This window comes from Oncorhynchus mykiss, chromosome 3, assembly GCF_057628025.1.
Source record: "Oncorhynchus mykiss isolate SJ-2025 chromosome 3, ASM5762802v1, whole genome shotgun sequence".
Classification (NCBI taxonomy): domain Eukaryota; kingdom Metazoa; phylum Chordata; class Actinopteri; order Salmoniformes; family Salmonidae; genus Oncorhynchus; species Oncorhynchus mykiss.
Window position 1 is genome coordinate 95,461,983 of NC_143024.1, and position 12,368 is coordinate 95,474,350.

The 12,368-nt window shown below is 50.6% G+C and overlaps 1 protein-coding gene across 2 annotated transcripts in view; it reads left to right on the forward strand.

Annotated features, from left to right (window-relative positions):
* The window catches only part of LOC149984732 (neuropilin-2-like), a 432,234-nt gene that overhangs the window by 310,570 nt on the left and 109,296 nt on the right, over positions 1-12,368 (forward strand). For both annotated transcript variants that reach the window (XM_090230491.1, XM_090230492.1), the window contains exon 15: positions 2,523-2,619. In XM_090230491.1, the coding sequence (XP_090086617.1) occupies positions 2,523-2,619 (97 nt within the window). The remainder of the gene's footprint in view (positions 1-2,522; positions 2,620-12,368) is intronic.

Sequence of the window (12,368 nt, forward strand, 5' to 3'; positions counted from 1 at the left end):
CCTCTCCTCTCCGCTCCTCCCTCTCCTTTCCTCTCCTCTCCTTTCCTCTCTACTCCTCTCCGCTCCTCCCTCTCCTCTCCTCTCTGCTCCTCTCCTTTCCTCTCCTCTCCTTTCCTCTCTGCTCCTCTCCGCTCCTCCCTCTCCTTTCCTCTCCTCTCCTCTCTGCTCCTCTCCGCTCCTCCCTCTCCTTTCCTCTCTGCTCCTCTCCGCTCCTCCCTCTCCTTTCCTCTCTGCTCCTCTCCGCTCCTCCCTCTCCTTTCCTCTCTGCTCCTCTCCGCTCCTCCCTCTCCTTTCCTCTCTGCTCCTCTCCGCTCCTCCCTCTCCTTTCCTCTCTGCTCCTCTCCGCTCCTCCCTCTCCTTTCCTCTCCGCTCCTCTCCGCTCGTCCCTCTCCTTTCCTCTCCTCTCCTCCCTCTCCTTTCCTCTCTGCTCCTCTCCGCTCCTCTCACGCTCCGCTCCTCTCTGCTCCTCTCTGCTCCTCCCTCTCCTTTCCTCTCATTCTCCGCTCCGCCATCTCCTTTCCTCTCCGCTCCTCCCTCTCCTTTCCTCTCTGCTCCTCTCCGCTCCTCCCTCTCCTTTCCTAACCGCTCCTCCCTCTCCTTTCCTCTCTGCTCCTCTCCGCTCCTCCCTCTCCTTTCCTCTCTGCTCCTCTCCGCTACTCCCTCTCCTTTCCTCTCTGCTCCTCTCCGCTCCTCTCACGCTCTGCTCCTCTCCGCTCCTCCCTCTCCTCTCCGCTCCTCCTTCTCCTCTCCTCTCCGCTCCTCCCTCTCCTTTCCTCTCCGCTCCTCCCTTTCGTCTCTGCTCCTCTCCGCTCCTCCCTCTCCTTTACTATCTTCTCCTCTCTCTCCTTTCCTCTCTGCTCCTCTCCGCTCCTCCCTCTCCTTTCCCCTCTGCTCCTCTCTCTCCTTTCCTCTCTGCTCCTCTCCGCTCCTCCCTCTCCTTTCCTCTCCGCTCCTCCCTCTCCTTTCGTCTCTGCTCCTCTCACTCCGCTCCTCTCACGCTCTGCTCCTCTCCGCTCCTCCCTCTCCTCTCCTCTCCACTCCTCCCTCTCCTTTCCTCTCCGCTCCTCCCTTTCCTCTCTGCTCCTCTCCGCTCCTCCCTCTCCTTTCCTCTCCTCTCCTTTCCTCTCCTCTCCTTTCATCTCCTCTCCTTTCCTCTCTGCTCCTCTCCGCTCCTCCCTCTCCTTTCCTCTCCGCTCCTCCCTCTCCTCTCCTCTCTGCTCCTCTCCTTTCCTCTCCTCTCCTTTCCTCTCTGCTCCTCTCCGCTCCTCCCTCTACTTTCCTCTCTGCTCCTCTCCGCTCCTCCCTCTCCTTTCCTCTCTGCTCCTCCCTCTCCTCTCCTCTCTGCTCCTCTCCTTTCCTCTCCTCTCCTTTCCTCTCTGCTCCTCTCCACTCCTCCCTCTCCTTTCCTCTCCTCTCCTCTCTGCTCCTCTCCGCTCCTCTCCGCTCCTCTCACGCTCCGCTCCTCTCTGCTCCGCTCCTCTCTTCTCCTCTCCTCCCTCTCCTTTCCTCTCCGCTCCTCTCCGCTCCTCCCTCTCCTTTCCTCTCTGCTCCTCCCTCTCCTTTCCTCTCCGCTCCTCCCTCTCCTTTCCTCTCTGCTCCTCCCTCTCCTATCCTCTCTGCTCCGCTCCTCTCTGCTCCTCTCCGCTCCTCTCACGCTCCGCTCCTCTCTGCTCCGCTCTTTTCTGCTCCTCTCCGCTCCTCTCACCTCCTCCCTCTCCTTTCCTCTCCGCTCCTCCCTCTCCTTTCCTCTCTGTTCCTCCCTCTCCTTTCCTCTCCGCTCCACCCTCTCCTTTCCTCTCTGCTCCTCCCTCTCCTTTCCTCTCTGCTCCTCTCTGTTCCACTCCTCTCTTCTCCTCTCCACTCCTCTCACGCTCCGCTCCTCTCTTCTCCTCTCCTCCCTTTCCTCTCCTCTCACATCCTCTCCTCTTACATCCTCTCCTCTTCACTCCTCTCTTCTCCTCTCCACTCCTCTCACGCTCCGCTCCTCTCTGCTCCGCTCCTCTCTGCTCCGCTCCTCTCTTCTCCTCTCCGCTCCTCTCACGTTCCGCTCCTCTCTGCTCCTCTCTTCTCCTCTCCGCTCCTCTCACACTCCGCTCCTCTCTGCTCCGCTTCTCTCTTCTCCTCTCCGCTCCTCTCACGCTCCGCTCCTCTCTGTTCCGCTCCTCTCACGCTCCGCTCCTCTCTGCTCCGCTCCTCTCTTCTCCTCTCCGCTCCTCTCTGCTCCGCTCCTCTCTTCTCCTCTCCGCTCCTCTCACGCTCCGCTCCTCTCTGCTCCTCTCCGCTCCTCTCTGCTCCGCTCCTCTCTGCTCCTCTCCGCTCCTCTCTGCTCGGCTCCTCTCTTCTCTTCTCCTCTCCGCTCCTCTCACGCTCCGCTCCTCTCTGCTCCTCTCCGCTCCTCTCACGCTCCGCTCCTCTCTGCTCCGCTCCTCTCTTCTCCTCTCCTCCCTCTCCTCTCCTCTTACATCCTCTCCTCTTCACTCCTCTCACGCTACTCTCCTTTTCTCTCCGCTCCTCTTTGTCAGGTGGTGATTGAGGGGTACTTTGAGCACGGAAACAGAGGACACATCTGGATAGACAACATTCACATGAGCTCTAGTACAGAGCTGGAACAGTGCACACGTAAGTCCTCCACACCTAATCCTAAACCTCACTGCTCTGTCTGTCTGGGAGGGGCAGGCTGGCTGAAGTACAGCAAAGCACAGTCAGAGAACCAGACAGTTAGAGAACCAGACAGTCAGAGAACCAGACAGACCCATGCCAAATCTCCCCCTCTCCTGAGGGGGACTAGGTTTTGTCGTGCCCTCTTCACAACCGTCTTGGTGTGTTTGGATCATGTTAGTTTGTTGGTGATGTGGACGCCAAGGAACTTGAAGCTCTCAACTTGCTCCACTGCAGCCCTGTCAATGAGAATGGGGGCGTGGCTCTTTCCTCCTTTTCCTGTAGTCCACAATCATCTCCTTTGTCTTGATCAAGTTGAGGGAGAGGTTGTTGTCCTGGCACACCCGACCAGGTCTCTGACCTCCTCCCTATAGGCTGTCTCATTGTTGTCGGTGATCAGGCCAACCACTGTTGTCACATCAGCAAACTTAATGATGGTGTTGGAGTCGTGTTTGGCCATGCAGTCGTGGGTGAACAGGGAGTAAAGAAGGGGACTAAGTACACACTCCGAGGGGCCCCAGTGTTGAGGATCATCGTGGCAGATGTGTTGTTGCCTACCCTTAGTCAATGATGTGGTGTTGCCTACCCTTAGTCAATGAACAGCATTCTCAAATAAGTGTTCCTTTTGTCCAGGTGGGAAAGGGCAGGGTGTAGTGTGATTGAGATTGTATCATTTGTGGATATGTTGATGCGGTATGCGAATTGGAGTGTGTCTAGGATTTCTGGGAGGATGCTGTTGATGTGAGCCATGACCAGCCTTTCAAAGCACTTCATGGCTACAGACGTGAGAACTAATCATTTAGACATGTTACCTTCTTTTCCTTGAGCCTTGGGATGCATCTCATCAGTTTAAGCCATAGATATCTGGGGGGGATGCATCTCATCAGTTTAAGCCAGAGATATCTGGGGGGGGGATGCATCTCATCAGTTTAAGCGAGAGATATCTGGGGGGATGCATCTCATCAGTTTAAGCCAGAGACATCTGGGGGGGATGTATCTCACCAGTTTAAGCCAGAGATATCTGGGGGGGATGCATCTCATCAGTTTAAGCCAGAGATATCTGGGGGGATGCATCTCATCAGTTTAAGCCAGAGATATCTGGGGGGGATGCATCTCATCAGTTTAAGAGAGAGATATCTGTGGGGGATGCATCTCATCAGTTTAAGCCAGAGATATCTGGGGGGAATGCATCTCATCAGTTTAAGCCAGAGATATCTGGGGGGGATGCATCTCATCCGTTTAAGCCAGAGATATCTGGGGGGATGCATCTCACCAGTTTAAGCCAGAGATATCTGGGGGGGATGCATCTCATCAGTTTAAGCCAGCGATATCTGGGGGGATGTATCTCATCAGTTTAAGCCAGAGATATCTGGGGGGAATGCATCTCATCAGTTTAAGCCAGAGATATCTGGGGGGGGATGCATCTCATCAGTTTAAGCCAGAGATATCTGGGAGGGATGTGTCTCATCAGTGTAAGCCAGAGATATCTGGGGGGGATGCATCTCATCAGTTTAAGCCAGAGATATCTGGGGGGGGGGGGTTGCATCTCATCAGTTTGAGCCAGAGATATCTGGGGGGATGCATCTCAACAGTTTAAGCCAGAGATATCTGGGGGTATGTATCTCATCAGTTTAAGCCAGAGATATCTGGGGGGGATGCATCTCATCAGTTTAAGCCAGAGATATCTTGGGGGGATGCATCTCATCAGTTTAAGCCAGAGATATCTGGGGGTCATGCATCTCATCAGTTTAAGCCAGAGATATCTGGGAGGGATGTATCTCATCAGTGTAAGCCAGAGATATCTGGGGGGGATGCAATCTCATCAGTTTAAGCCAGAGATATCTGCGGGGGATGCATCTCATCAGTTTAAGCCAGAGATATCTGGGAGGGATGTATCTCATCAGTGTAAGCCAGAGATATCTGGGGGGGATGCAATCTCATCAGTTTAAGCCAGAGATATCTGCGGGGGATGCATCTCATCAGTTTAAGCCAGAGATATCTGGGGGGGGGATGTATCTCATCAGTTTAAGCCAGAGATATCTGGGGGGGATGCATCTCATCAGTTTAAGCCAGAGATATCTTGGGGGGATGTATCTCATCAGTTTAAGCCAGAGATATCTGGGGGTCATGCATCTCATCAGTTTAAGCCAGAGATATCTGGGAGGGATGTATCTCATCAGTGTAAGCCAGAGATATCTGCGGGGGAATCATCTCATCAGTTTAAGCCAGAGATATCTGGGGGGGGGTGCATCTCATCAGTTTAAGCCAGTGATATCTGGGGGTGATGCATCTCATCAGTTTCAGCCAAAGATATCTTGGGGGATGCATCTCATCAGTTTAAGCAAGCGATATCTGGGGGGGGGGGGGGGGTGCATCTCATCCGTTTAAGCCAGAGATATCTGGGGGTGATACATCTCATCAGTTTAAGCCAGAGATATCTGGGGGGGTGCATCTCATCAGTTTAAGCCAGTGATATCTGGGGGTGATGCATCTCATCAGTTTAAGCCAGAGATATCTGGGGGGGGGTGCATCTCATCAGTTTAAGCCAGAGATATCTGGGGGGGATGTATCTCATCAGTTTAAGCCAGATATATCTGGGGTGGATGCATCTCATCAGTTTAAGCCAAAGATATCTTGGGGGATACATCTCATCAGTTTAAGCCAGCGATATCTGGGGGGGGGGGGGGTGCATCTCATCCGTTTAGCCAGAGATATCTGGGGGGGATGCATCTCATCAGTTTAAGCCAGAGATATCTTGGGGGGATGCATCTCATCAGTTTAAGCCAGAGATATATTGGGGGGATGCATCTCATCAGTTTAAGCCAGAGATATCTTGGGGGGATGCATCTCATCAGTTTAAGCCAGAGATATATTGGGGGGATGCATCTCATCAGTGTAAGCCAGAGATATCTGGGGGTCATGCATCTCATCAGTTTAAGCCAGAGATATCTGGGAGGGATGTATCTCATCAGTGTAAGCCAGAGATATCTGGGGGGATGCATCTCATCAGTTTAAGCCAGAGATATCTGGGGGGGGGGGGTTGCATCTCATCAGTTTAAAACAGAGATATCTGGGGGGGATGCATCTCATCAGTTTTAGCCAGAGATATCTGGGGGGGTGCATCTCATCAGTTTAAGCCAGTGATATCTGGGGGTGATGCATCTCATCAGTGTAAGCCAGAGATATCTGGGAGGGATGTATCTCATCAGTGTAAGCCAGAGATATCTGGGGGGATGCATCTCATCAGTTTTAGCCAGAGATATCTGGGGGGATGCATCTCATCAGTTTAAGCCAGAGATATCTGGGGGGGATGCATCTCATCAGTTTTAGCCAGAGATATCTGGGGGGGTGCATCTCATCAGTTTAAGCCAGTGATATCTGGGGGTGATGCATCTCATCAGTTTAAGCCAGAGATATCTGGGGGGGATGTATCTCATCAGTTTAAGCCAGATATATCTGGGGTGGATGCATCTCATCAGTTTAAGCCAAAGATATCTTGGGGGATACATCTCATCAGTTTAAGCCAGCGATATCTGGTGGGGGGGGGTGCATCTCATCCGTTTAAGCCAGAGATATCTGGGGGTGATGCATCTCATCAGTTTAAGCCAGAGATATCTGCGGGGGATGCATCTCATCAGTTTAAGCCAGAGATATCTGGGGGGATGCATCTCATCCGTTTAAGCCTGTGATATCTGGGGGTGATGCATCTCATCCGTTTAAGCCAGAGATATCTGCGGGGGATGCATCTCATCAGTTTTAGCCAGAGATATCTGGGGGGGATGTATCTCATCAGTTTAAGCCAGAGATATCTGGGGGGGATGTATCTCATCAGTTTAAGCCAGATATATCTGGGGTGGATGCATCTCATCAGTTTAAGCCAAAGATATCTTGGGGGATACATCTCATCAGTTTAAGCCAGCGATATCTGGGGGGGGGGGGTGCATCTCATCCGTTTAAGCCAGAGATATCTGGGGGTGATACATCTCATCAGTTTAAGCCAGAGATATCTGGGGGGGTGCATCTCATCAGTTTAAGCCAGTGATATCTGGGGGTGATGCATCTCATCAGTTTAAGCCAGAGATATCTGGGGGGGATGCATCTCATCAGTTTAAGCCAGAGATATCTGGGTGGGGTGCATCTCATCCGTTTAAGCCAGAGATATCTGGGGGTGATACATCTCATCAGTTTAAGCCAGAGATATCTGGGGGGGTGCATCTCATCAGTTTAAGCCAGTGATATCTGGGGGTGATGCATCTCATCAGTTTAAGCCAGAGATATCTGCGGGGGATGCATCTCATCAGTTTAAGCCAGAGATATCTGGGGGGGTGCATCTCATCAGTTTAAGCCAGTGATATCTGGGGGTGATGCATCTCATCAGTTTAAGCCAGAGATATCTGGGGGGGGGATGCATCTCATCAGTTTAAGCCAGAGATATCTGGGGGGGATGTATCTCATCAGTTTAAGCCAGATATATCTGGGGTGGATGCATCTCATCAGTTTAAGCCAAAGATATCTTGGGGGATACATCTCATCAGTTTAAGCCAGCGATATCTGGGGGGGGGGGTGCATCTCATCCGTTTAAGCCAGAGATATCTGGGGGTGATGCATCTCATCAGTTTAAGCCAGAGATATCTGTGGGGGATGCATCTCATCAGTTTAAGCCAGAGATATCTGGGGGGGATTTATCTCATCAGTTTAAGCCAGAGATATCTGGGGGGATGTACCTCATCAGTTTAAGCCAGAGATATCTGGGGGGGATGCATCTCATCAGTTTAAGCCAGAGATATTTGGGAGTGATGTATCTTATCAGTGTAAGCCAGAGATATCTGGGGGGGATGCATCTCATCAGTTTTAGCCAGAGATATCTGGGGGGGTGCATCTCATCCGTTTAAGCCAGTGATATCTGGGGGTGATGCATCTCATCAGTTTAAGCCAGAAATATCTGGGGGGGATGCATCTCATCAGTTTTAGCCAGAGATATCTGGGGGGGTGCATCTCATCAGTTTAAGCCAGTGATATCTGATGGTGATGCATCTCATCAGTTTAAGCCAGAGATATCTGGGGGTCATGCATCTCATCAGTTTAAGCCAGAGATATCTGGGAGGGATGTATCTCATCAGTGTAAGCCAGAGATATCTGGGGGGGATGCATCTCATCAGTTTAAGCCAGAGATATCTGGGGGGGGGGGTTGCATCTCATCAGTTTAAGCCAGAGATATCTGGGGGGGATGCATCTCATCAGTTTTAGCCAGAGATATCTGGGGGGATGCATCTCATCAGTTTAAGCCAGAGATATCTGGGGGGGGGGGGGTGCATCTCATCAGTTTAAGCCAGAGATATCTGCGGGGGATGCATCTCATCAGTTTAAGCCAGAGATATCTGGGGGGGTGCATCTCATCAGTTTAAGCCAGTGATATCTGGGGGTGATGCATCTCATCAGTTTAAGCCAGAGATATCTGGGGGGGATGCATCTCATCAGTTTAAGCCAGAGATATCTGGGGGGGATGTATCTCATCAGTTTAAGCCAGATATATCTGGGGTGGATGCATCTCATCAGTTTAAGCCAAAGATATCTTGGGGGATACATCTCATCAGTTTAAGCCAGCGATATCTGGGGGGGGGGGGGGGTGCATCTCATCAGTTTAAGCCAGAGATATCTGGGGGGGATGCATCTCATCAGTTTAAGCCAGAGATATCTTGGGGGGATGCATCTCATCAGTTTAAGCCAGAGATATCTTGGGGGGATGCATCTCATCAGTTTAAGCCAGAGATATCTGGGGGGGATGTATCTCATCAGTTTTAGCCAGAGATATCTGGGGGGGGGGTGCATCTCATCAGTTTTAGCCAGAGATATCTGGGGGGGTGCATCTCATCAGTTTAAGCCAGTGATATCTGGGGTGATGCATCTCATCAGATTAAGCCAGAGATATCTGGGGGTCATGCATCTCATCAGTTTAAGCCAGAGATATCTGGGAGGGATGTATCTCATCAGTGTAAGCCAGAGATATCTGGGGGGATGCATCTCATCAGTTTAAGCCAGAGATATCTGGGGGGGGGTTGCATCTCATCAGTTTAAGCCAGAGATATCTGGGGGGGGGGGTTGCATCTCATCAGTTTAAAACAGAGATATCTGGGGGGGATGCATCTCATCAGTTTTAGCCAGAGATATCTGGGGGGGTGCATCTCATCAGTTTAAGCCAGTGATATCTGGGGGTGATGCATCTCATCAGTGTAAGCCAGAGATATCTGGGAGGGATGTATCTCATCAGTGTAAGCCAGAGATATCTGGGGGGATGCATCTCATCAGTTTTAGCCAGAGATATCTGGGGGGATGCATCTCATCAGTTTAAGCCAGAGATATCTGGGGGGGATGCATCTCATCAGTTTTAGCCAGAGATATCTGGGGGGGTGCATCTCATCAGTTTAAGCCAGTGATATCTGGGGGTGATGCATCTCATCAGTTTAAGCCAGAGATATCTGGGGGGGATGTATCTCATCAGTTTAAGCCAGATATATCTGGGGTGGATGCATCTCATCAGTTTAAGCCAAAGATATCTTGGGGGATACATCTCATCAGTTTAAGCCAGCGATATCTGGGGGGGGGGGGGTGCATCTCATCCGTTTAAGCCAGAGATATCTGGGGGTGATGCATCTCATCAGTTTAAGCCAGAGATATCTGCGGGGGATGCATCTCATCAGTTTAAGCCAGAGATATCTGGGGGGATGCATCTCATCCGTTTAAGCCTGTGATATCTGGGGGTGATGCATCTCATCCGTTTAAGCCAGAGATATCTGCGGGGGATGCATCTCATCAGTTTTAGCCAGAGATATCTGGGGGGGATGTATCTCATCAGTTTAAGCCAGAGATATCTGGGGGGGATGTATCTCATCAGTTTAAGCCAGATATATCTGGGGTGGATGCATCTCATCAGTTTAAGCCAAAGATATCTTGGGGGATACATCTCATCAGTTTAAGCCAGCGATATCTGGGGGGGGGGGGGTGCATCTCATCCGTTTAAGCCAGAGATATCTGGGGGTGATACATCTCATCAGTTTAAGCCAGAGATATCTGGGGGGGTGCATCTCATCAGTTTAAGCCAGTGATATCTGGGGGTGATGCATCTCATCAGTTTAAGCCAGAGATATCTGGGGGGGATGCATCTCATCAGTTTAAGCCAGAGATATCTGGGTGGGGTGCATCTCATCCGTTTAAGCCAGAGATATCTGGGGGTGATACATCTCATCAGTTTAAGCCAGAGATATCTGGGGGGGTGCATCTCATCAGTTTAAGCCAGTGATATCTGGGGGTGATGCATCTCATCAGTTTAAGCCAGAGATATCTGCGGGGGATGCATCTCATCAGTTTAAGCCAGAGATATCTGGGGGGGTGCATCTCATCAGTTTAAGCCAGTGATATCTGGGGGTGATGCATCTCATCAGTTTAAGCCAGAGATATCTGGGGGGGGGATGCATCTCATCAGTTTAAGCCAGAGATATCTGGGGGGGATGTATCTCATCAGTTTAAGCCAGATATATCTGGGGTGGATGCATCTCATCAGTTTAAGCCAAAGATATCTTGGGGGATACATCTCATCAGTTTAAGCCAGCGATATCTGGGGGGGGGGGTGCATCTCATCCGTTTAAGCCAGAGATATCTGGGGGTGATGCATCTCATCAGTTTAAGCCAGAGATATCTGTGGGGGATGCATCTCATCAGTTTAAGCCAGAGATATCTGGGGGGGATTTATCTCATCAGTTTAAGCCAGAGATATCTGGGGGGATGTACCTCATCAGTTTAAGCCAGAGATATCTGGGGGGGATGCATCTCATCAGTTTAAGCCAGAGATATTTGGGAGTGATGTATCTTATCAGTGTAAGCCAGAGATATCTGGGGGGGATGCATCTCATCAGTTTTAGCCAGAGATATCTGGGGGGGTGCATCTCATCCGTTTAAGCCAGTGATATCTGGGGGTGATGCATCTCATCAGTTTAAGCCAGAAATATCTGGGGGGGATGCATCTCATCAGTTTTAGCCAGAGATATCTGGGGGGGTGCATCTCATCAGTTTAAGCCAGTGATATCTGATGGTGATGCATCTCATCAGTTTAAGCCAGAGATATCTGGGGGTCATGCATCTCATCAGTTTAAGCCAGAGATATCTGGGAGGGATGTATCTCATCAGTGTAAGCCAGAGATATCTGGGGGGGATGCATCTCATCAGTTTAAGCCAGAGATATCTGGGGGGGGGGGTTGCATCTCATCAGTTTAAGCCAGAGATATCTGGGGGGGATGCATCTCATCAGTTTTAGCCAGAGATATCTGGGGGGATGCATCTCATCAGTTTAAGCCAGAGATATCTGGGGGGGGGGGGGTGCATCTCATCAGTTTAAGCCAGAGATATCTGCGGGGGATGCATCTCATCAGTTTAAGCCAGAGATATCTGGGGGGGTGCATCTCATCAGTTTAAGCCAGTGATATCTGGGGGTGATGCATCTCATCAGTTTAAGCCAGAGATATCTGGGGGGGATGCATCTCATCAGTTTAAGCCAGAGATATCTGGGGGGGATGTATCTCATCAGTTTAAGCCAGATATATCTGGGGTGGATGCATCTCATCAGTTTAAGCCAAAGATATCTTGGGGGATACATCTCATCAGTTTAAGCCAGCGATATCTGGGGGGGGGGGGGGGTGCATCTCATCAGTTTAAGCCAGAGATATCTGGGGGGGATGCATCTCATCAGTTTAAGCCAGAGATATCTTGGGGGGATGCATCTCATCAGTTTAAGCCAGAGATATCTTGGGGGGATGCATCTCATCAGTTTAAGCCAGAGATATCTGGGGGGGATGTATCTCATCAGTTTTAGCCAGAGATATCTGGGGGGGGGGTGCATCTCATCAGTTTTAGCCAGAGATATCTGGGGGGGTGCATCTCATCAGTTTAAGCCAGTGATATCTGGGGTGATGCATCTCATCAGATTAAGCCAGAGATATCTGGGGGTCATGCATCTCATCAGTTTAAGCCAGAGATATCTGGGAGGGATGTATCTCATCAGTGTAAGCCAGAGATATCTGGGGGGATGCATCTCATCAGTTTAAGCCAGAGATATCTGGGGGGGGGTTGCATCTCATCAGTTTAAGCCAGAGATATCTGGGGGGGATGCATCTCATCAGTTTTAGCCAGAGATATCTGGGGGGATGCATCTCATCAGTTTAAGCCAGAGATATCTGGGGGGGATGCATCTCATCAGTTTTAGCCAGAGATATCTGGGGGGGTGCATCTCATCAGTTTAAGCCAGTGGTATCTGGGGGTGATGCATCTCATCAGTTTAAGCCAGAGATATCTGGGGGGGATGTATCTCATCAGTTTAAGCCAGATATATCTGGGGTGGATGCATCTCATCAGTTTAAGCCAAAGATATATTGGGGGATACATCTCATCAGTTTAAGCCAGCGATATCTGGGGGGGGATGCATCTCATCCGTTTAAGCCAGAGATATCTGGGGGTGATGCATCTCATCAGTTTAAGCCAGAGATATCTGCGGGGGATGCATCTCATCAGTTTAAGCCAGAGATATCTGGGGGGGATGCATCTCATCCGTTTAAGCCAGTGATATCTGGGGGTGATGCATCTCATCCGTTTAAGCCAGAGATATCTGGGGGGGATGCATCTCATCAGTTTTAGCCAGAGATATCTGGGGGGGTGCATCTCAT